This window comes from Pollachius pollachius (assembly GCF_949987615.1).
Source record: "Pollachius pollachius genome assembly, chromosome: 12".
NCBI classification, from domain to species: domain Eukaryota; kingdom Metazoa; phylum Chordata; class Actinopteri; order Gadiformes; family Gadidae; genus Pollachius; species Pollachius pollachius.
In genome coordinates, this window is record NC_136945.1 from 19,632,297 (window position 1) to 19,654,796 (window position 22,500).

A 22,500-nucleotide genomic window follows, 5' to 3' on the forward strand; every position below is an offset into this window, starting at 1 on the left:
GCGCTACGCTCTCTGGGCCCTGCTGCGTTCTGGGGTCCACTCCCGTGGGGTCTGCCTCTTGTGGGGGGGGGTACCTTCTCAGCTTGGTCACGTGGTAACGCACTCTGCTGCTGTGAGCTCTCTTCAGACTGCCCACCATCTCCTTCTGCTTCTCCACCGTTGGTTTTGCTGTGCTGAGGCGGCCTCCAGGCTCGAGAACAGGCTGGCTGAGGGGGCTTGGTTCGGCTGGGTCTCTGCTGGTCCGGGACCAGTCCACAACCAGTCCAGAAGCAGCTGGTAGTAGTACTTGGTGTTTTTACGTTATGACCCAGAGAATGGATTAACAGAATGTACTTCTCTCCCCCCCCCCCCCCACACACCCCTCTTTCTCCCCTCTCTCTCTCTCTCTCTCTCTCCCTCCCCTCTCCCTCTCCCCCCCCCCTCACTCTCCCCCCTCCCCCTCTCTCTCTTCCTCCCCCCGCTCTCTCTCTATCTCTCTTCGGAAACACTGAATGCCCTCCCACCTGATGCTCCAGAAAAGAGATAGCAGGAAGGCAGTGGAGAGGGAGACAGACAGACAGACAGACCGACAGAGGCGGAAGGGAGGGAGTGTCCTTCCTCCTGTCCATCATCCAGCCCTCCGTCACCCCACCCCTCCACCCCTCCACCATCCACCATGTTGTCAAGGCGACGGCTGTGTGCTGTAGCTGTCTCCACTGTGGTCCTCTTGATAGCCAGTCAGAGGATCCACAGATCAGACCTCTTCCTGGCCACGCCCCCTAAACCAGGTACAGGGGGACTGTGAACTACACTGAAGTACTCATAGTTAATTACACTGAAGTTAATTATTAATTAACTTAATTATACTGGTCATGAGTACTGACAGTTAATTGTGCTACACTGGTCATAAGTACTGATAGTTAACTTTACTGAAGTTAATTACTAATTAAATACTGGTCATGAGTACTGATAGTTTATTATACTACATTAGTAATTTATACTGATAGTTAATTATACTACACTAGTCATTAATACTTTTAATTATACTATACTAGTCGTAAATACTGATAGAGTTATCAGTTTTGTATTTTTATTTATTAGGTATTCATTGATTTAATAGTTATTGATCAGATAGTTGATTAGATAGTTATGATTAACTATGTGTGTAATAAACTGTTTGTCACTTTCTGGCTTGTGTCCAGGCTCCAGCCCAAGTACCTCCTCTAACTCAACAGCCATCCGGCAAGCAGCTGCACTCCCTGGGCAGATATCTTTAGGGGACTCCCAGGCTGAAGCTCAAGGGCCGGGCAACACAAGGTAACCCAACGTTAGAGTTCCTTCTCTTCCAGTCTCCTCTCCTAGCTTCAGCCCCTCACTCTCCTCTCCTAGTCTCCTCTAACGGGGTCCTCTCCCTGTGTCCTCTCCCTGTGTCCTCTTCTAGTCTCCTCTCCTAGTCTCCTCTCCCTGTCTACTCTCCTAGTCTCATCTCCTAGACTCCTAGATTTCATCTTATTTCTAAACTGTTCGTATAGAATCTGCGTTGTATTCGAGGTTGTAATACAGCACAGGAACAGACTTAGGTGGACGAGTCCAAAAGAACCTACTTTTCTGAAATGATAAACGAAAACAAGGACAAACCCCAGAAATTGTGGAAGGTTCTGAAAAATATAGGATGCTTATCTAAGACAAAAAGAACTCCCAATTCTTGTATTACTCTCTCCATTGATGCAAAAGAGGTAAATAAGAAGGAGGATATTGCCAATCTCTTTAACACTTATTTTACCTCAGTTGCCCATAAACTTGTGGAGAAGCTTCCACTCAGCCTAAGATTGTATGGGCCTGAACACATTCAGGATTTTTATGCTAAGATAGGTGTGACTCCCAATAGTTTTTCCTTCAAGCCTGTGTCGGTAGAAAAAATCGGCGACATGCTAAAGGGCCTTAACTCTGCCAAAGCCACAGGGCTAGATAATATCTCAGACAGGTTCTTGAAAGATGCAGCTGATCTCATAGCCCCTTTTATTGCTCATATTATTAATCTGTCCTTGGAGCAATGCACCGTTCCTGATGACATGAAACATTCTAAAGTCATCCCACTGTTCAAGAAAGGTGATAGGACTGATCCGGGAAATGATCGACTGGTTTCTATATTGAGTGTAGTCTCCAAGGTCCTGGAGAAAGTAGTTCATGAACAATTGTATCAATATGCTGTGGATGCCAAACTCCTCTATGAATTCCAATCAGGGTTCAGACAGTCACATTCAACTGACTCATGTCTACTGTAGCTAATTGACTTCATAAGGTGCGAAATAGATGTCGGCAAACTATGTGGCATGATCCTAATTGACTTACAGAAGGCCTTTGATACGGTTGATCATAGCCTACTGTACAACAAGATGTCAGCCTTGGGCATGTGCCCTTCTGCCTTAAGATGGTTTGTTTCCTACCTTTCCGGTAGATCCCAAAAGACTGGATTCAAAGGTCATATATCCAAGGTTCAGCTGGTAACTTGTGGAGTTCCACAAGGGAGCCTCTTAGGGCCATTACTGTTTTTAATCTACATCAATGACGTGAAGTCTGCCTGCAATGAGAACTTGTTTTTATATGCTGATGATTCAGCTATTATAGCCTCCAACAAAAATGAGCTTGAGCTGCACGCCATTTCGCAAGAGGAATTTAGTAAGATCAGGGTCTGACTATTAGACAATTAATTGTCTCTTCATGTGGCCAAAACTGAATTCATAGTGTTTGGCTCTAAGCCAAAACTGCACAAGAAAGAGTTGTCCAGTATTAGCCTTGGTGGGCAGCTCTTCCCTGCCAAGCCCTCAGTGTCCTATTTTGGATGCTGTTCAGAGAGCAACCTAGATGGGGGGAGCATGGCTTCAAAGGTCATGAGCAAGGTAAATGGCCGATCCAGACTCCTAGCTAGGAAAGCTCCATTCCTTGACGCAGTTAGCCAAAGACTGCTAGCTAATTCACTGGTTTTATGCTGCTTTGATTACGGCCTTGGCGCATGGTATGGTGGTCTTACTATGGCCCTAAAAGACAAACTGCAGGTTGCTCAGAATAGGTTAATCAGGGTAGTGCTAGGGCTCACATCAAGGGATCATGTGGGTAAGCTCCCGTTCCAACAGCTGGGCTGGCTCCCCCTGGAGGCTAGGGCAGTTCAGCTCCAGCTCAGGGTGGTCCGTAATGTTTACAATCACAAGTCACGGGCATACCTTAAAAAACACTTCATAAAGAGTAGGGATGCCCATGCCTACCACACCAGAGCTAGTAATGCAGACTTGTACTTGCCTAAGTTAAAAAAAAACATTGGTAAGTGTACTCTCAAATATAGTGGTGTGGTGAACTGGAATAAATTACCTTAAGAGCATAAAAATTAAGAGCATAGACAACTATCATTATTTCGGAAAATAGGTAAAATCCTGGCTCATGGTGAATTTAAATCCCTAGTGACACTAACATGTCTTCCTCCATGTGAGCTGTTGTCTGTTGGTGTTTGTCTATGTATGCACTTTGCACTTTAATACAGAAAGTAAGGGTTAGGGAAGATTCTTTTATATGTATAGCCTCTCATAGTCTATTTTTTATGATGTTTAATGTTTTTTTTATGTGGATATATGTCCTGTCTTGTAACATCAGGGACCATGATGGAAATAAGTGCTTGCACTTTGTCATGTTTTTCTTATATCCCTTGGATATGTCTTTTATTCCAAATAAATCAAATCAAATCAAATCTTAGTGTAGGTGGTGAGGAACAGTCTTCAGACGTGCTCCTTGGCTGTCGATCCCTTTTCTCTGAGTATTATAGGAAAGGGTGTGTGAATATCGAAAGAACAGATCCAGTGTCTCCCTTGATAAGGTGTATGGCCCTGGCTATGTCCCAGACGGCCTGGTTGGTTTGTCCTCATTGGGACATAAACAAATGGAGGATTGTTGGAAGTAACACTTTGTATCAGTTGGGGAGGCACTGGCCTCTCCCCACACTAAGAATTGTGAACACAGAGTGACAATAAAAAACACCAACATCCTACACTCCCTCTAACCATAATTTCCTCTCCTAGTCTCCTCTCCTAGTCTCCTCTCCTAGTCTCCTCAAATGCTGTCCTCTCCTAGTATCCTCTCCCTGTGTCCTCTCCTAGTCTCCTCCCCTAATCTCCTCTAACCATAATCTCCTCTCCTAGTCTCCTCTCCTAGTCTCCTCTCCTAGTCTCCTCAAATGCTGTCCTCTCCTAGTATCCTCTCCCTGTGTCCTCTCCTAGTCTCCTCCCCTAATCTCCTCTAACCATAATCTCCTCTCCTAGTCTCCTCTCCTAGTCTCCTCTCCTTGTCTCCTCTAATGGTGTCCTCTCCTTGTCTCCTCTCCTAGTCTCCTTTCCTAGTCCCCTTCTCCTAGTCTCCTCACCTAGACTCCTCTTCTAGTCTCCTCTCCAAGTCTCCTCTCCTAGACACCTCTTCTGGTCTCCTCTCCTGGTCACCTCTCCTTGTCTCCTCTCCTATCTAACCTTAATGTGTGTTGCCAGGCTGGTGCTGACCCCTGCTACAGAGGGGTGTGGCTGTGACGTGGGGTGTGTCCAAGGAACAGATTCTTCTGATTGGTTCAGGCAGCATTTCGACCCCCGCCAGCTTCCTGTCCTCAACTCCACTCACATCGTGGAGCCCCAGGCTCTGAGCTGGTGGCTGGTAATACTACCACCTTACTACTATACTACTACTATTACTATTATTACTACTGTACTACCACCCTTACTACTATTACTACTATTACTACTATACTACCACCCTTACTATTATACTACTACTATTACTGCTCAACTACCACCTCACAACTATTCTACTACTATTACTACCATACTACTACTATTACTACTATACTACCACCTGACTACTATATAACTACTATAGTACTATGCTAATACCTTACTACTATACCACTACTATTACTAATATCTATCTATCTATCTATCTATCTATCTATCTATCTATCTATCTATCTATCTATCTATCTATCTATCTATCTATCTATCTATCTATCTATCTATCTATCTATCTATCAATTCATTGATATGTATGGTATAATGGATATTTGATACATATGATGCAATATAACTGATATGTATGATGTAATGGATGTGTAATATGTATGATTTCATTGGTCAGGGTTTACAGAGCAACACTGACAAACAGAAGCTGGAGGAAGTGATGTCACAGCTCTTCCAGGTAATCCCTCCCCCTTCCCTGGACCTCCGGCCCCTCCCTTTCCGTTGCCATAGCTGCGCAGTTGTCGGAAACTCTGGCAACCTGCGTCACTCTGGACATGGAAAGATGATCGACTCACACACATCAGTCTTCAGGTACACACACACACACACACACAAACGCGCGCACACACACTCACACACACGCACACACATTTTATAACATTATTTAGCTAATGCATTTATCCAAAGCGACACACACACACACACACACACACACACACACACACACACACACACACACAAAGACACAGACAAACATCACTAACACACACACACACACAGACACACACAAACACACACACAAATTCATACATACAAATTATTCAAAATATATAATATAGTAATATAGTCTCAGTGTCTGCCAGATAGAGAGTTTACAGACAGGAAGAGAGATTACAGACAGGAAGAGAGATTAAAGACAGGGAGCGAGACTGAAGACAGGAAGTGAGTCTGTAGAATCGTAGAGAGACTGTAGACAGGCAGGGCAGATGAAAATGACCTAGTTGACAGTGAGTCAATCACTGTGACAGTGAGACAGTGAGTCAATCCTTCTCAAGAAGAAAGATTGTTGGTCTGCGCACATGACCCTAGGCTTTTGTTTCGGACATTCACAGTGGGGTTGGTTTGTCTTCTTATCTTCTACAACCCTCTGACCATGCCAACCTTCCTGGCCGTACTCCAGCCGTTTAGAGGACGGAGGCCAGGTGTTCATTCGGAATACGCCTGCCTCTCTGTGCTCCTATCCTGGTAGATCCTCTCTGAGGGCTGTACACACACACAGTGTGTACTTGTGTGGACATGACACAGTTAGTTGAGATACCACCCGTTTTATTTAGGAATGAATTTGCAATCTCATTTTAATGGTTGCCACAGGGCGTGTGCATCGTCACCGTGACCTCACAAAAAGTTTCCAATATCTGCGTGTGTCCGTGTGTGTGTGTGTGTGTGTGTGTGTGTGTGTGTGTGTTTGTGAAGCTGTCTGCGCGCCTGGCAGCGGTCGTCTGTCTGTTTATCCATGACACTGTCTGTGTGTGTGTGTGTGTGTGTGTGTGTGTGTGTGTGTGTGTGTGTGTGTGTGTGTGTGTGTGTGTGTGTCTGTCTATCGGTCTGTTTGTCTGTGAAACTGTCTGCGTGTTTGTGTGTGTGTGTGTGTGTGTGTGTGTGTATGTCCATCTGTCTGTTGGTCCGTGACACTGTCTGCGTGTCTGTCTGTAGGATGAATAAGGCGGTGACCTCAGGTTTTGAGGAGGATGTAGGAAACAGAACAACGCATCACTTCCTGTACCCGGAGAGTGCCGTTGACATCGTGGGCGGAGCAAGCCTGGTGCTGCTACCTTTTAAGATCCGAGACCTGCAGTGGTTAACCAGCGCCCTGTCTACTGGAACCATCACCATGTAATATATAACATCACATCACCATGTCTTATATAACATCACCATGTAACATATGACATCACATCACCATGTCTTATATAACATCACCATGTAACATATGACATCACATCACCATGTCTTATATAACATCACCATGTCATATATGACATCACCATGTAATATATGACATCACATCACCATTTCATATATAACGTCACCATGTAATATATGACATCACATCACCATGTCTTATATGACATTACCGTGTCATATATGACATCACCATGTAATATATGACATCACATCACCATGTCATATATGACATCACCATGTAACATATGACATCACATCACCATGTAACATATGACATCACATCACCATGTAACTTATGGCATCACATCACCATGTAATATATGACATCACATCACCATGTCTTATATGACATTACCGTGTCATATATGACATCACCATGTAATATATGTATAATATGATGAGATAATACATATGCATACATTATAATTTCTGTACTTATATTTGAAAATGGGCCGTAGTTGATTATCTCTTTTATGTCATTTATGTTACCATGGAAGCACCTCACTTTGTTTGCGTGTGTGTGTCTGTCTGTGTCTGTGTTTGTGCGTGTGTGTGTGTGTGTGTGTGTGTGTGTGCTTGTGTAGGACCTATATGAGAGTGAAGGACAGAGTTAAAGCAGATAAAGATAAGGTAGGCATCCCAACAGGCCTGTCAGTCCATCGGTCTGTCTACCTGTCTGTCTCTCTACCTGTCTTCCTGTTGGTTTCAGGCCGTCCACCTCGCCTCCGAGCAGCGGTCAGTGTGTCTCACCCTCACCTTCATCATCCATTCATCATCAATTCATCATCCATTCACCACCCATGCCAAAACCCTGTCTGTCTGTCTCCCAGTCTGTCTAATTAACCGCCGGGTGCCGAAATCCCGCCTGTCTGTCTACCCGCCTGTCTGACTACCCGCCTGGTGCCACACCCCCACCTTTCTGTCTATCCACTGGGTGCCAAACACCCGTCTGTCTGATTACCCGCCTGTTGCCAAACCCCCACCTGTCTCTCTACCTGCCTGGTGCCAAACCCACGCCTGTCTGTCTACCCGTCAGTCTGTCTATCCGCCTTGTCTGTCTATCCACTGGGTGCCAAACCCCTTGTCTGTCTGATTACCCCCATGCTAAATGTTGTCCTCAGTAAACCCTAAATGATTGACTCTCTGAGCCTGTGTCTACACGCTCTTCCTACCTCAGCAACCTGTCTGTCTACCTGTCTGTCTGCAGGTGTTGGTGGTGAATCCAGAGTTCTTTAAGCACTGTCATGACCTGTCTGTCTGTCTACCTGTCTGTCTGCAGGTGTTGGTGGTGAATCCAGTTCTTTAAGTACTGTCATGACTTGTCTGTCTGTCTACCTGTCTGTCTGCAGGTGATGGTGGTGAATCCAGAGTTCTTTAAGTACTGTCATGACCACTGGACGGAGCGTCATGGTCGATACCCCTCCACCGGCCTGGTGGCCCTCATCTTCGCCCTGCACACCTGTGACCAGGTACCTGTCTGCTGTACCTACTGTACCTGTCTGTCTCCTGTACCTACCTGTCTCCTGTTCCTACCTGTCTCCTGTAATTACCTGTCTTATGTTCCTACCCGTCTCCTGTTCCTACGTGTCTACTGTACCTGTCTGTCTCCTGTACCTACCTGTCTCCTGTACCTACCAGTCTCCTGTACTTACCTGTCTCCTGTCTGTCTCCTGTACCTTCTTGTCTCCTGTGCCTTCCTGTCTACAGTACCTACCTGTCTACTGTACCTACCTGTCTAGTGTACCTGACTGTCTCCTGTATCTATCTGTCTACTGTACCTACCTGTCTAGTGTACCTACCTCTCTCCTGTTACTACCTGTCTCCTGTACCTACCTGTCTACTGTAACTACCTGTCTCCTGTTCCTACATTTCTCCTATACCTACCTGTCTACTGCACCTACCTGTCTACTGCACCTACCTGTCTCCTGTACCTATCTGTCGACTCTACCTCCCTCCTATATCTACCTACCTACTAATTCTACCTATGCTTGTGTTGTGCTGTGTTGAGATTTCTATTCATTCACAATGTTCTACACTGCATTTTATCTCTCTGTCTGTCTGACCTACTTGTCTGTCTGTCTCTCTACCCGTCTCTCTCCCTGTCTGCCCGTCTGTCTGCAGGTGTCTCTGTATGGCTACGGGGCGGACAAGAACGGGAACTGGCACCACTACTGGGAGGAGAACCGCTTCGCAGGAGCCTTCAGGAAGACCGGCGTCCACAGCGCCGAGTACGAAACCCAGATCATCCACCGCCTGGCCCAAGAGCACAAGATCACCCTGCACACCTGACACCACCCAAAACCTGACCCCACCTCGAGTGGTCCCACGGGGGGGCCCCGTCTGCCCACAGGAGGACCAAAGGATTAGAACGGCTCCAATACAGCCCAACACCACCCGGCACCACCTGTTGTATCTCCAACACCAACCGGCACCACCTGTTGTATCTCCAACACCACCCGGCACCACCTGTTGTATCTCCAACACCACCCGGCACCACCTGTTTCTATCTCCATTCACTATTATCACAATGTGCCTTGATAGCCTAGAGCAATCACAACTCCTCCAAGCAAACACGTGATTATAAAGTCATCACATCTTCGTATCACATGAACATTAAATGAACACATCCAAGTAACACGTGATTATAAAGTCATCAGATCTACGTATCACATGAATATTAAATGAACACATCAAAGTAACACGTGATTATAAAGTCATCACATCTACGTATCACATGAATATTAAATGAACACATCCAAGTAACACGTAATTATAAAGTCATCACATCTTCGTATCACATGAACATTAAATGAACACATCCGAGTAACCCTTGATTAAAAATTCATCACATCTACGTATCACATGAACATTAAATGAACACATCCAAGTAACACGTGATTATAAAGTCATCACATCTACGTATCACATGAATATTAAATGAACACATCAAAGTAACACGTGATTATAAAGTCATCACATCTACGTATCACATGAATATTAAATGAAAACATCCAAGTAACACGTGATTATAAAGTCATCACATCTACGAATATTAGGGGAACACATCATGAATATTAATTGAACACATCTAGGAAACATATGATTATCAAATTAACACAACTAGGTTAATACATGAATATTAAGTGAAGTCGTCTAGGTAGCAAATTGATATTCAGTTGCTTTGACCAAGAACCAAGTGTGAATCACAATAACACGATGGTTTTGGTTTGACTACACCGCCTTGCTGCCTATCATCTCATCATGAAGCAGACAGCGATGGCTATATGAAGAATATGAACAATGAAAAACATTGCTGAGTTGTAAGTGTTTGTGTGTATAAATTATTCAGACGTTTTGAACTGTCGCTGACGTTCTCTGAGGAAGGATGTTTTCACCCAAAGATTCTGGGTGAAAACATCCTGCTGGACGGTGAAGACTGCATACAGAATGTTTGTGGAGGTCGACGTTCGGCTTCAATTGACCAAAAAAAATATATACCCCAACACCACTCTATACCCCTAAACCACCCCAACTCTACTCTATACCCCAAAACCACCTGAACACCACTCTGTACCCCAAAACCACCTCAACACCACTCTATACCCTTAAACCACTCCAACTCCACTCTATACCCCTAAACCACCTCAACACCACTCTGTACCCCAAAACCACCCCAACACCACTCTATACCCCAAAACCACCCCAACTCCACTCTATACCCCAAAACCACCCCAACTCCACTCTATACCCCTAAACCACCCCATCACCACTCTATACCCCAACACCACCCTAACACCACTCTATACCCCAAATGTATCTATGTGTGTTTGTGTGTGTGTGTGTGTGTGTGTGTGTGTGTGTGTGTGTGTGTGCGTGTGTGTACACATCTGTGTGTCCTCATTTTTATACAAGAGCCTAATCTGAACTGTGTTTTTGTAGAAAAAAATAATAAAATATCATGATACAATCAGCGTCAGCTTCAAGTTTTCCGCTTGCAAAGGTGATTATATATACTCATCAGTCATACATACTATGTATGACTGATGAATAATATACATATATACAAATTACAACAAAATATGCAGCACGGTGAAGTAACCAACTGTAGCATTTAACCCGTATATTAAATCCGAATATAATTATTCATCCCGTTATTAGCGACGCTTTATAATGAAGCTTCTGTGTGAAGGGGCGGAGCCAAAAATCATAACACGGAAGTCTCTTTTGCTTCACGTGCGGCGTCGCAGACACGCGGTGAGTCCTCTAAAAAATCGTAGAAACCGCTCTTAAAATAAAGATATGCTATCTATATCTGTGTATGTATGGATATTGTAGCTATATCCATATCTATATATATTATATTATGCCATATTTGAAGTCTAGAGTTTGTTTGATTTGTTCATATGGAGTTGTTGAATTTAGAATACAATAGGTCACAATGACTTGCACCGGTTACACCAGTCATCTACTCGTTATAGTCAGCTACTGGTTATACTAGGAGCTGCCCAGAACAACCAATTTGCCACTGTTTCTAATGGGGGCTGCCAATAACCACCACGGGCTGCTACTGACTCAACTGGAAGCTGCCCAGTACAACCAAAGTCTGCTACTGACTCTACTGGGAGCTGCCCCCAGTACAACGAATGTCTGCTTCTGATTCTACTGGGAGCTGCCCAGTACAACGACAGTCATCTAGTGGTCAAAGTCTGGAATTGTTTTTACCGAGAGCTGCCCAGTAAAACCACACACTTCTGCTGGTTGTACTTTGCTACTGGTTATACTGGGAGCTGCCCAGTGAAACCATTGTTATAGTAAAGGAGAGTCTGGTCGGACAGGGGAGGTAGGGATGAACAGTTTTCAACCCCTCCAAAGGACTGGCCAAAGACACACCAAACATAGCCATTATTTATCACTTATAACTAGCAGCTCACCCATCACACCTTGATTCTATAGCGGTTTATTTAGACTTGCCTTACCACAAAATAAACGGATTATAAACTGCTATACAAGCTAGCTCTAATAGTACCGCTTCTACTACTTATGGTTGTGTTCCTCAGCAGGTGTTGCAGTGAATTGTGGGTAATGGACGTCGATGAGCTGCTCTCCTTCCTGACTCCTGAAACACGTCCGGATGTCAAAGGTCATGCCACCGACTACCTCTTGGGCCTGTCTGGAAACAGGTGTGTGCGCATGTGTGTAAAGTGTTAGTGTGTGTGTGTGTGTGTGTCTCTCCTGCCGTTTGTTATTATGGATTATACGTACATTAAGGAGAACATATCGTTAAAGTTAAAGTGATGGACAACAGAAATCTTTAATTTCCTCTTATTACCGTTGGGGAAATGGGAGAGGACATTATCTTGCATACTAGAAAGGAGGAGGGGCAAGTTATCCCCATGGTTACCACCAACGGCAACTTTGTGATACTTTTTAGTAGGGATGCTTCATTATGGAAAAAATCATTATTTTGGTTAATATTGAAATCACGATTATTCAAACGATTATTTTTGAGTTGAAAACATGATGTATTTGTTCAGCATGTCTCTCCCACAAACACTTTGTAACTGAGAACTTTGAAATTTCAACTTAAAAAAATACACAACGGTCAAAAAGAAAATGTTCAAATCTTAAATAATGTACAGTTATGTATCCAGCTGTTCTGCACTTCAAAACGAAAACTCGATTATATTAGTATAGTGATCGTCTGACGCCAAAATCGAAATCGAGATCGAAGTTCCATTAATCGCCCAGCCCTAGCTACCGGCGTGGTTGTGTATGAGCGCTACGATGAGTGACGTTGTGTATGAAATTCGTACAAACCGTGGCGTTATGCTACGAGTGTCCGAGAAGCTACGTCAGCTAATCCTCCGGCCTCCACCTCATCAGGGAGGGCCTGCTGCACCTCCTCACTAACCCTGACCTCCTGGTGGCCGTCTCCTCCCTGACCTCCGACCCCTCCAACGCCATCGCCAAGGAGTGCTACCTCATCCTCATCAACGCTTCTGCAGACGAGAAGCTGCACCAGGTGATGACCTACTTCCTGTCCGCCACTTCCCATTAGCCTTAGTATATCCTGTTCGATACTAGTTAGCGTTGACAAACATGTATAGGAATCTCTTTCTTGATTAAGAAGTGTGTATGTATAGATATATATATACCGTATTTCCCGCACTATAACGCGCACCGGATTATAAAGCGCACCTTCAATGAATTACCTATTTTAGAACTTTTTTCATAAATAGGGCGCACCGGATTATAAGGCGCATAGCATAGAAGATACTGCAGTCAAACGTTTGACTGGGGATGCGTTATGCATCCACTAGATAGAGCTGTGCTAATTGTATAGCTCGTCACGCGCAACGCAACTGTGAGGACGAGTTGCTGCATTTAGCAGATATAAAACTGGAACCTTTATGACAAAAAAGTAAAACACAATTACGCAGTTCCAAACCTTAGATTTTTTAAATATCTTGCAAACGTGAATGATACAAAGTAGAGCATCGCACCCTCGAATCTTGTAGTGTGGCCAGTCTTCCGCCCGATTTCCTGGCTCTGTGATCATATAGTGTGACCTTCCTAATAGTGGAGGAATATCTGTCGTGTGGTCTGAACCAGCCATAAAGGTAATGTCAACAAAACAGTCAGACAAAGTCAAACTTTATTAAGCGTTCTGACAACTTTGTTCATTTGTAAACACGAATTGATCCATATATAAGGCGCTCCGGATTATAAGGCGCACTGTCGTTTTTTGAGAAAATTACCGGCTTTTAAGTGCGCCTTATAGTGCGGAAAATACGGTATATATAATTGAAAACATACACACAAACATCCTTACTGTATAATTGGCTGATTCATTAATTCCCTCACTCTCCACCTCAAGCTGGTGTGTGGTGAGCGTTCTGGCGCCGATTGGCTTCCGTGCGTCACCCAAGTGGGTGCTACACACTGGTGGTGGATAGTAAGATCCCCCCTTCACTGTAAAGCATCTTTGAGTGTCCAGAAAAGCACTATATAAATTAAATCAATTATTATTATTATTTACTGTTCCCTTCTCTTTCATTGGCTCTTTTTCATAGGCAAACATATCTTTCTTTTGAAAGTTCTGATACAAACTGCCGGGTTGCTGGCTGCTGTCTTATATTCTCTCCCAGTAGAAGGGCTTTTCCTTTGGGAGGTTATGGAGGGAGTTTATGCGAAATTGTGGTCCACTTGTTCCCTCACATCCTATTGCCTATTTATTGACCACTCCTGTGGTGTGTTGTGTGGGCGGCATGGCTTATCATCGACTGCCGGCGGGGGCCTTGGGCGGCGGCTCACCGGGTTATCAGACGCAGCCGGAGGAGATTAGCTTGATGAGGACAGGGGACATAAATCCTGATGTGGGTTGGTGCTCTCTCTCTGACAGCGAGGGATGGCCCTACTTTGCGGTCGGAGTTACAGGATCGCGGAGGCATTTTTGAGTAGATGATTTAAACGTGTTGACGTGTAGAAGCCTAGCCCAGTCCACTGATCGGGATAGGCTTGGTTCTTTGGTCAAATCATGGTGTAACTCCGACCGCCAAGTAGGAACATGCCTTCCTGTCAGAGAGAGAGCACATCACCTTGTCAGGATTTAGGTCCTCAGACCTCAACATGCTCTTCTCCTCCAGCTGCGTCTGATGCTCCCCAGTTAACGCCAGGCCATGCCCTCCCACACCACAGCTACGCAGCGCACCATTTAGGTAAAGCGTATCTGGAGTATTCACTGGAACTCCATTGGCGAGAACCGGTGTAAAGAAAGCATAATCCCAATCAAACATGGTGCAAAAACTGCTATACATCATGGGATCTAGTGAGGCAATAAGTGTACATCAGTTTAGGGCTGTTCGATTATAGAAAAAATCATAATCACGATTATTTTGGTCAATATTGAAATCACGATTATTCAAACAATTATTTTTTGAGTTTGAAAACATGATGTATTTATTCAGCATGTCTCTCTCAAAAACACTCTTTTCTTTTTTTAAAAGGAAAAAATATATATTGAAAACGCGATTGTTAATTTTGATCGTTTGACGCTAAAATCGAAATCGAGATGGAAATTCGATTAATCGCCCAGCCCTACATCAGTTATAATGCTTGTATGGTGGATTGTGGGTATGAAGTAGTGCACTATGTAACAAGGTAACCAGATTTCTCTGGACATTTCAATATGGTGACGCCCTAAGTAGTGCACCGTAGTGTGTGACACACACCCACACTCCCTCCCTATAAGGTCACTCTGTCTCTATTTCACCTGTCTCTCCATCCCCCTCTGTCTCCAGGTGTTGGTGAATCGAGCCAATGTTCTCCCTGGTTTGTTGAAGAACCTCCAGGATCCACAGTTCATGTTCACGGACCAAATCTGCACAATCCTCTCCAACCTGACCCGCCACCGTCCCACCTGCAACACCGTCTCCAAGGTGGGTGTACCCCCAAACCCTTCTCCAGGTGGGGGTCACTCCCAAACTGTCCTCTAGGTGGGGGTACCCCCAAACCCTCTTCAAGGTGGGTGTACCCCCAATCCCTCCTCTAGGTGGGTGTACCCCCAAACCCTCCACTAGGTGAGTGTACCCCCAAACCCTCCTTTAGTTGGGTGCACCCCCAAACCCTCATCTAAGTGGGTGTACCCCCAAACTGTCTCCTAGGTGGGTGTACCCCCAAACCCTCCTCTAGATGGGTGTACCCCCAAACTGTCCTCTAGGTGGGTGTACCCCAAACTGTCCCCTAGGTGGGTGTACCCCAAACCCCTCTCTAGGTGGGTGTACCCCCAAACCCTCCTCTAGGTGGGTGTACCCCAGAACTGATCCTCTAGGTGGGTGTACCCCCAAACTGTCCTCTAGGGGGGTGTACCCCCAAACTGTCCTCTAGGTGGTTGTACCCCCAAACTGACCTCTAGGTGGGTGTACCTCCAAACAGTCCCCTAGGTGGGTGTACCCCAAACCCCTCTCTAGGTGGGTGTACCCCCAAACCCTCCTCTAGGTGGGTGTACCCCAGAACTGATCCTCTAGGTGGGTGTACCCCCAAACTGTCCTCTAGGGGGGTGTACCCCCAAACTGTCCTCTAGGTGGTTGTACCCCCAAACTGACCTCTAGGTGGGTGTACCTCCAAACAGTCCTCTAGGTGGGTGTACCCCCAAACTGTTCTCTAGGTGGGTTTCTTGCGTCAATAGTCTACTTCCTGTTTCCTGTGCAGGCGATGGTGCAGCAGGAAGTGAGCGTGGTGCAGCTGGTAGACATGTTCTGTACTGAAGGGTTCAACAAGATGGCGTCGCTGCACTACCTGGGCCCCCTGCTGTCCAACCTCAGCCAGCTCCCCGACCACCGCGCCGTCATGCTGGACCCACACAGGTCTGATGTGATAACGATGTGATAATGATAAGATAGTGATATGATAATGATGTCATAGGGATGTGATAATGATGTCAAAGGGATGTGATAATGATAATGATGGGATAGTGATGTGGTAATGAACCACACACCCATCCTGGACCCAAACATGTCTAAAATAATGTGTAGTAATAATGTGATAATTGTATTGTATTGATATGATGATGACTGTGTGTGTGTGTGTGTGTGTGTGTGTGTGTGTGTGCGTGTGTGTGTGTGCTCTAGGTGTGTCATCAAGAGGTTGTTGCCATTTCTCAGCTACGAGGCGTCGGCCACCAGGAGGGGAGGAGTCATCGCAACGATACGCAACTGCTGCCTCGACCACGGTAACTCACTATTATACTCACTATTACAATACACACACTATATTACCACGGTAACTCACTATTATACTCACTATTACAATACACACACCATAATACACACTATACATACTAAAATACAACTGCTGCCTCCACTACAGTAACTCACTATTATACTCCTTAAAATACACTATAAACATTCTACAATACATCGGGGATGCTGTAATTCTGTGTAGCGTCTCATGATTGGCTGCTGAGTGATGTCATTCTGTGCAGCTTGTCATGATTGGATGCTGGGTGACGATGTGGACGTGCTTCCATTCCTCCTGCTGCCGTTAGCCGGACCAGAAGAACTCAGTGAGGAGGAGAACGAAGGTACCCCTCCTCCTCTAGATCTACCCCCTCCTCCTCTAGATCTACCCCCTCCTCCTCTAGATCTACCCCCTCCTCCTCTAGATCTACCCCCTTCTCTTCTAGATCTACCCCCTCCTCTTCTAGATCTACCCCCTCCTCCTCTAGATCTACCCCCTCCTCCTCTAGATCTACCCCCTCCTCCTCTAGATCTACCCCCTCCTCCTCTAGATCTACCCCCTCCTCTTCTAGATCTACCCCCTCCTCTTCTAGATCTACCCCCTCCTCCTCTAGATCTACCCCCTCCTCCTCTAGATCTACCCCCTCCTCCTCTAGATCTACCCCCTCCTCCTCTAGATCTACCCCCTCCTCCTCTAGATCTACCCCCTCCTCCTCTAGATCTACCCCCTCCTCTTCTAGATCTACCCCCTTCTCTTCTAGATCTACCCCCTCCTCATCTAGATCTACCCCCTTCTCTTCTAGATCTACCCCCTCCTCCTCTAGATCTACCCCCTCCTCCTCTAGATCTACCCCCTCCTCCTCTAGATCTACCCCCTCCTCTTCTAGATCTACCCCCTCCTCCTCTAGATCTACCCCCTCCTCCTCTAGATCTACCCCCTCCTCCTCTAGATCTACCCCCTCCTCTTCTAGATCTACCCCCTCCTCCTCTAGATCTACCCCCTCCTCTTCTAGATCTACCCCCTCCTCCTCTAGATCTACCCCCTCTTCCTCTAGATCTACCCCCTCCTCTTCTAGATCTACCTCCTCCTCTAGATCTACCCCCTCCTCCTCTAGATCTACCCCCTCCTCTTCTAGATCTACCCCCTCCTCCTCTAGATCTACCCCCTCCTCCTCTAGATCTACCCCCTCCTCCTCTAGATCTACCTGCTCTAGATCTACCTAGTCTAGATCTAGCTCCTTCTCTAGATCTAGCTCCTTCTCTAGATCTAGCTCCTCTAGATCTAGCTCCTCCTCTAGATCTAGCTCCTCTAGATCTAGCTCCTCCTCTAGATCTAGCTCCTCTAGATCTACCATCTGTTCTCAAACTTGTTCACACTCACACTGAAACCTTCCTGAACCTCTTCTGGGTCCGGACCTCACTGTGTTTCAGGACTTCCTGTGGACCTCCAGTACCTCCCTGATGACAAGACCAGAGAACAGGACCCAGACATCCGCAAGTTACTGCTGGAAACACTGCTACTGGTACGACTGGTTGTATTGACCCTCTGATGGTACTGCTACTGGTGTGACCTTACTGGTACTAATACTGCTACTGGTACAACCAATACTGGTACTAACGCTTCCAATGGTACTACTGGTACAACCTCTGATGGTACAAACACTGATACTGGTGTGACCTTATTGGTACTAAAACTACTACTGAAAGTACCCTACTGGTACGAATACAGCTACTGGTAGGACCTCACTGGTACGAAAACAGCTACTGGTAGGACCTCACTGGTACGAACACAGCTACTTGTAGGACCTCACTGGTACGAACACAGCTACTGGTAGGACCTCACTGGTACGAACACAGCTACTGGTAGGACCTCACTGGTACGAACACTAATAGTGGCACAACATCTACTGGTTGTTCTGTAATAAATGAAACAACTCAATCTTAACTAACTGTTTTGTTCTGTAGTTAACAGCAACTAAACCTGGCCGGCAGACGCTGAAGAAGAACAACGTTTATCCAATCATACGAGAGCTCCATCGCTGGGAGAAGGACGCAAACGTCAGTGCTGCCTGCGAGAACCTGGTGCAGGTAATCAATACTTCCATCAATCCATCAATATGATCAATAATCAATAAATGATTAGTCTTCAATTTATGATCAGTCATCAATAATATAATCATCATACATAAATTATGCATGATACAAAAATACATTAAATGATTTCATTATATAGAAATATAATCTAATATGAAGGTTAAAAGCATCATGATGTATAATATTATGTAGAATAATATATAAAACTCAAGCAGCTAGGACCCACACATACTAAGCTGATACCTGAACAAGCAGGCTTCTGTCCAGACAAGTCTCCCCCAAGTCAGTCTCCCCCAAGTCAGTCTCCCCCGCACAATGAAGATGGTTTCATCTACGGCCCGATCCCTGGAGCGTTAACTCGTTAACTCACCCGCTCCTGGGACTGTAAATCACAGACGTCTTCTGGGGCAATCCTGGAAATCCCCAAGGACAAGCAGACCTGATGAAGGCCAGAGGAGATGCCTCGGTGCCGCAGGCAAGTGGCGGGGCCTCGATTCAGACTCGAGGGGCCCCCGGTCACCGGGGCGGGGGGGGGAGCAGCGGAGCAGGGTGGGAGGTGCTGGGTAGGCTCAAGGTTACGTAAGGGATAATGTATAGAACACCGGTCATTATCGGGAAAATAAGACCTGACAGGGCGAACCGGACACCGACGCAAAGCGGGGGTGTGGTGCTTCGCCCTGAAGGTAGCCATTACATGGCTACTTGACAATACGAAAAAAATAACCCTTTTTAGAAGTACCGTTCGTAGTGTTGATCCACAGAGATATAGTCCGCCAAGTACGTTGAAGTCGCTTAGCAACCGAACACAATGGGGTTGATAAGTTACCGGACTACTTGCGGAGTGATACCAAAGACTTGAATCTGAGGCAAAAAAAATCCCATTTCCTTGACAGCGGTCATTATGCGCTTAGCAACGGTCAATTATCAAAAAATAGTTCACCGCCGGAAGTCGGGAAGGCCCATGCAAGTGATCGGAACGTTTCCACAGCACTGAGAAGAGCCATGTTATAAATATAGATGCATCTATATCTATATGTTCTAGATCTATATCGAGAGAAAGACAGGCCACAACCTAGTATGATGTCATCCTGTCTGAAGGTTCTGATCGGTGACGAGCCGGAGGAGGGCATGGAGAACCTGCTGGAGGTGCAGGTTCCTGAGGAGGTGGAAGAGAAGCTGAAGCAGGCGGACCAGAAGGAGCAGGAGGAGAATAAGAAGGAGGTGGAGGAGACGGGAGAGAACCGCAAGAGCCAGCAGATACAGGATGGATGGATCCGCTCCTAGCGCAGGAGGAGAGAGGAGGAGATCAACCCTACTGGTGTTTTTAAGACTAGAGGAGGAGGAGGAGGAAGAGGAAGAGATCAGCTCTCTTGTTTTAAGACTGCAGGAGAAGGAGATCAACCCTACTGGTGTTAAAAGATTGAAGGAGAAGGAGAAGTAGCAAGAAGATGGAGGAGGAGGTCAGCCTTCCTGGTGTTTAAGACTGCGCCAGCAGGAGCAGGAGCAGGAGATCAGCTCTCCTGGTGTTGAAGTCTGCAGCAGGAGGAGCAGGAGGAGGAGATCAGCTCTCCTGGTGTTGAAGTCTGCAGCAGGAGGAGCAGGAGGAGGAGATCAGCTCTCCTGGTGTTGAAGTCTGCAGCAGGAGGAGCAGGAGGAGGAGATCAGCTCTCCGGGTGTTGAAGTCTGCAGCAGGAGGAGCAGGAGGAGGAGATCAGCTCTCCGGGTGTTGAAGTCCGCAGCAGGAGGGGCAGGAGGAGGAGCAGGAGGAGCAGGAGGAGGAGGAGATAGAAAGCTAGAATCATCATAGGGTTTTGATACGGCATTATTATATATCATGAGGATCTATAGTATTCAATATGGTGTGTTTATAATGATAGGGCTGTTATTAATAAAGACTATAGGATTATACATGTTATAATGAAATGGCTGTTCTTAATAAAGTCTATAATCTTGATGGTGTGTTACGATGGCTCTTATGGTGTGTTACGATGGCTTTTATACATGTTATTAAAGTATCAATAGCATTATACATGTTGTAATGATAGGGTTCTCATTAATAAATATATAGTCTCCTATTTGGAATGTAATGATAGGATGTTAATGTATCTAATATACATGTTATGATAGGGCTGTTAATAATCTATAATATGCTATCTGGTATGTTATAATTATAGGGCTGTTATTAATAAAGCTCAATATAAGTATAAGCCACATTAATAGTTATATAACTGAAATTATAGTTATATTGACCAGAACATGATTTACACATTGATAAATATATTATATTTCATAAAATGATATTTGCTATATTTCACACAATTTGATATTTATATATTTACTGTATAGATAAAAATATATTTGTATATATATATTGTATATATTATTTTTCATAAAATTATATATATTATATTATTTACTATACATGTTTGTGTGTGTATAACCATATTTGTTTTCAATCTGACTGGGTCACGTGACAGGATGTCGGCAAGGTGAAATAGAATAATGCTGATAATTAATTCTGCCGTCCCACCTGGCATCTCTCTCTCTCTCTCTCTCGCTCTCTCTCTTTCTCTCTCTCTCTCTCTCTCTCTCTCTCTCTCTCTCTCTCACTCTACCTCTCTCTCTCTCTCTCTCTCTCTCACACTCTACCTCTCTCTCCTCCTCTCCTCCTCTTCTTTCGCCGCGGGTTGTGATGCTTCTGGACCGCTGTGCATCATGTATCACTAGGCTTCCTCCAGGTCCGCTGATCATATCGATGTGGTTTCTCCGTGGACACTAGGCGGACGCTGGTGTCTCCATCCCCGGTGTCGTTCTGCCGGCGGAAGCATGGTTCACAAGTCCCGGAACGGCGGGGTGTTCCCAGACGCCCAAGCCGACCAGAAGAAGCTGAAGGTGGGCTTCGTTGGGCTGGAGGCCGGGGGGACTGAGTCTCACCGAGACGGAGCTCTGCTCATAGCAGGTACCCGAAACTATCCATCATTCATCACGTCCAGGATATTTATCACTCAAACGCATCGATTATGCACGGAAGCTGTTATCGCTCATAATTTAATCATTGATAATAATTATGTTGGCCTACAGCCTGTATTGATGGTTGATGGAATTATTGATAACCTGCGTAGGCAGCAGAAAACACTGTAGGTCCTTGTAGGCCTGCAGTAGGACTTATGTTCATGTGGATGTTTATGTTGAAACTCTCCCCACAAGGTAGACTGTAGAGTTCTGTATTTAATAGTTCTATATTTGATAGATAATCTCATTGTGAAATATTTAAGTTATTTATTAATTACTAATTTATTTAATATTTTAATAGTTTTATATTGGTTATTTATTTTTATATTTAAAATGCTGAGTTAAATACTTGATGGTATTTTTAGTGTAGATATAATAAGTAGAGGTATACATTTATGCAGATTATTGTTATTATTATGCAGTCATAGCTTACATTTATGTGTGTGTGTGTGTTTGTGTGTGTGTGTCTGTGTGTGTGTGTGTGTGTGTGTGTGTGTGTGTGTGTGTGTGTGTGTGTGTGTGCGTGCGTGCGTGTGCGTGGGTCTGTGTCTGTGTGTGTGTGTGTGTGTGTGTGTGTGTGTGTGTGTGTGTGTGTGTGTGTGCGTGCGTGTGCGTGTGTCTGTGTCTGTGTGTCTGTGTGTGTGTGTGTGCGTGTGTACATGCTACAACAACGTGGACATCTTTCAATTCCACCCCGGCACAGCACCGATCGCCTCTGTAAAGGTTTTAAATTACATACGCTTGGAACAATCTCAGTTCTACTATTATTGGATGTTAGGGCTGATTTCAATACCATGGATCAGAGTGTATTGATTGACCTCACTGGGTCGGACTGTCTGGATCAGCACTAAACCGATCCGTTAAATAAGTGGGGTTCCCCTAGGATCCGTTGTGGGGCCGTCTCTATTCATCCTTTTTATAGCGGAATCCAGACTTTTGTAGGTCAA

General features: G+C 45.3%; 3 protein-coding genes across 7 annotated transcripts in view; all 3 read left to right on the forward strand.

The window, feature by feature from the left end:
- The window catches only part of st3gal8 (ST3 beta-galactoside alpha-2,3-sialyltransferase 8), an 11,977-nt gene extending 1,306 nt beyond the window's left edge, over positions 1-10,671 (forward strand). Inside the window, exons 2-9 of the mRNA XM_079747950.1 lie at positions 516-767; positions 1,182-1,296; positions 4,506-4,665; positions 5,143-5,336; positions 6,459-6,638; positions 7,295-7,340; positions 8,060-8,179; positions 8,832-10,671. Of these exons, the coding sequence (XP_079604076.1) occupies positions 656-767; positions 1,182-1,296; positions 4,506-4,665; positions 5,143-5,336; positions 6,459-6,638; positions 7,295-7,340; positions 8,060-8,179; positions 8,832-8,999 (1,095 nt within the window). The 5' untranslated portion in view covers positions 516-655 and the 3' untranslated portion in view covers positions 9,000-10,671. The remainder of the gene's footprint in view (positions 1-515; positions 768-1,181; positions 1,297-4,505; positions 4,666-5,142; positions 5,337-6,458; positions 6,639-7,294; positions 7,341-8,059; positions 8,180-8,831) is intronic.
- A 277-nt stretch (positions 10,672-10,948) lies between these two features.
- On the forward strand, positions 10,949-20,545 carry hgh1 (HGH1 homolog). Of its 2 annotated transcripts, none has more exons than XM_079748635.1 (10): positions 10,949-10,964; positions 11,771-11,890; positions 12,594-12,732; positions 15,011-15,148; positions 15,921-16,075; positions 16,340-16,440; positions 16,693-16,791; positions 17,879-17,970; positions 18,413-18,535; positions 19,640-20,545. In XM_079748635.1, exons 2-10 carry the CDS (start codon positions 11,793-11,795, stop codon positions 19,823-19,825), a joined length of 1,131 nt encoding a protein of 376 aa, XP_079604761.1. In that variant the 5' UTR covers positions 10,949-10,964; positions 11,771-11,792; the 3' UTR covers positions 19,826-20,545. The 2 variants fall into 2 exon arrangements, with proteins under 2 accessions (XP_079604761.1, XP_079604762.1); XM_079748636.1 differs by having other exon boundaries at positions 10,950-10,964; positions 11,768-11,890.
- A 630-nt stretch (positions 20,546-21,175) lies between these two features.
- Positions 21,176-22,500, forward strand: part of LOC307083808 (potassium voltage-gated channel subfamily KQT member 2-like) — a gene marked incomplete at its 3' end in the record, with an annotated part of 10,302 nt that continues 8,977 nt past the window's right edge. For all 4 annotated transcript variants that reach the window (XM_079747798.1, XM_079747799.1, XM_079747801.1 and 1 more), the window contains exon 1: positions 21,176-21,500. In XM_079747798.1, the coding sequence (XP_079603924.1) occupies positions 21,368-21,500 (133 nt within the window). In that variant the 5' untranslated portion in view covers positions 21,176-21,367. The remainder of the gene's footprint in view (positions 21,501-22,500) is intronic.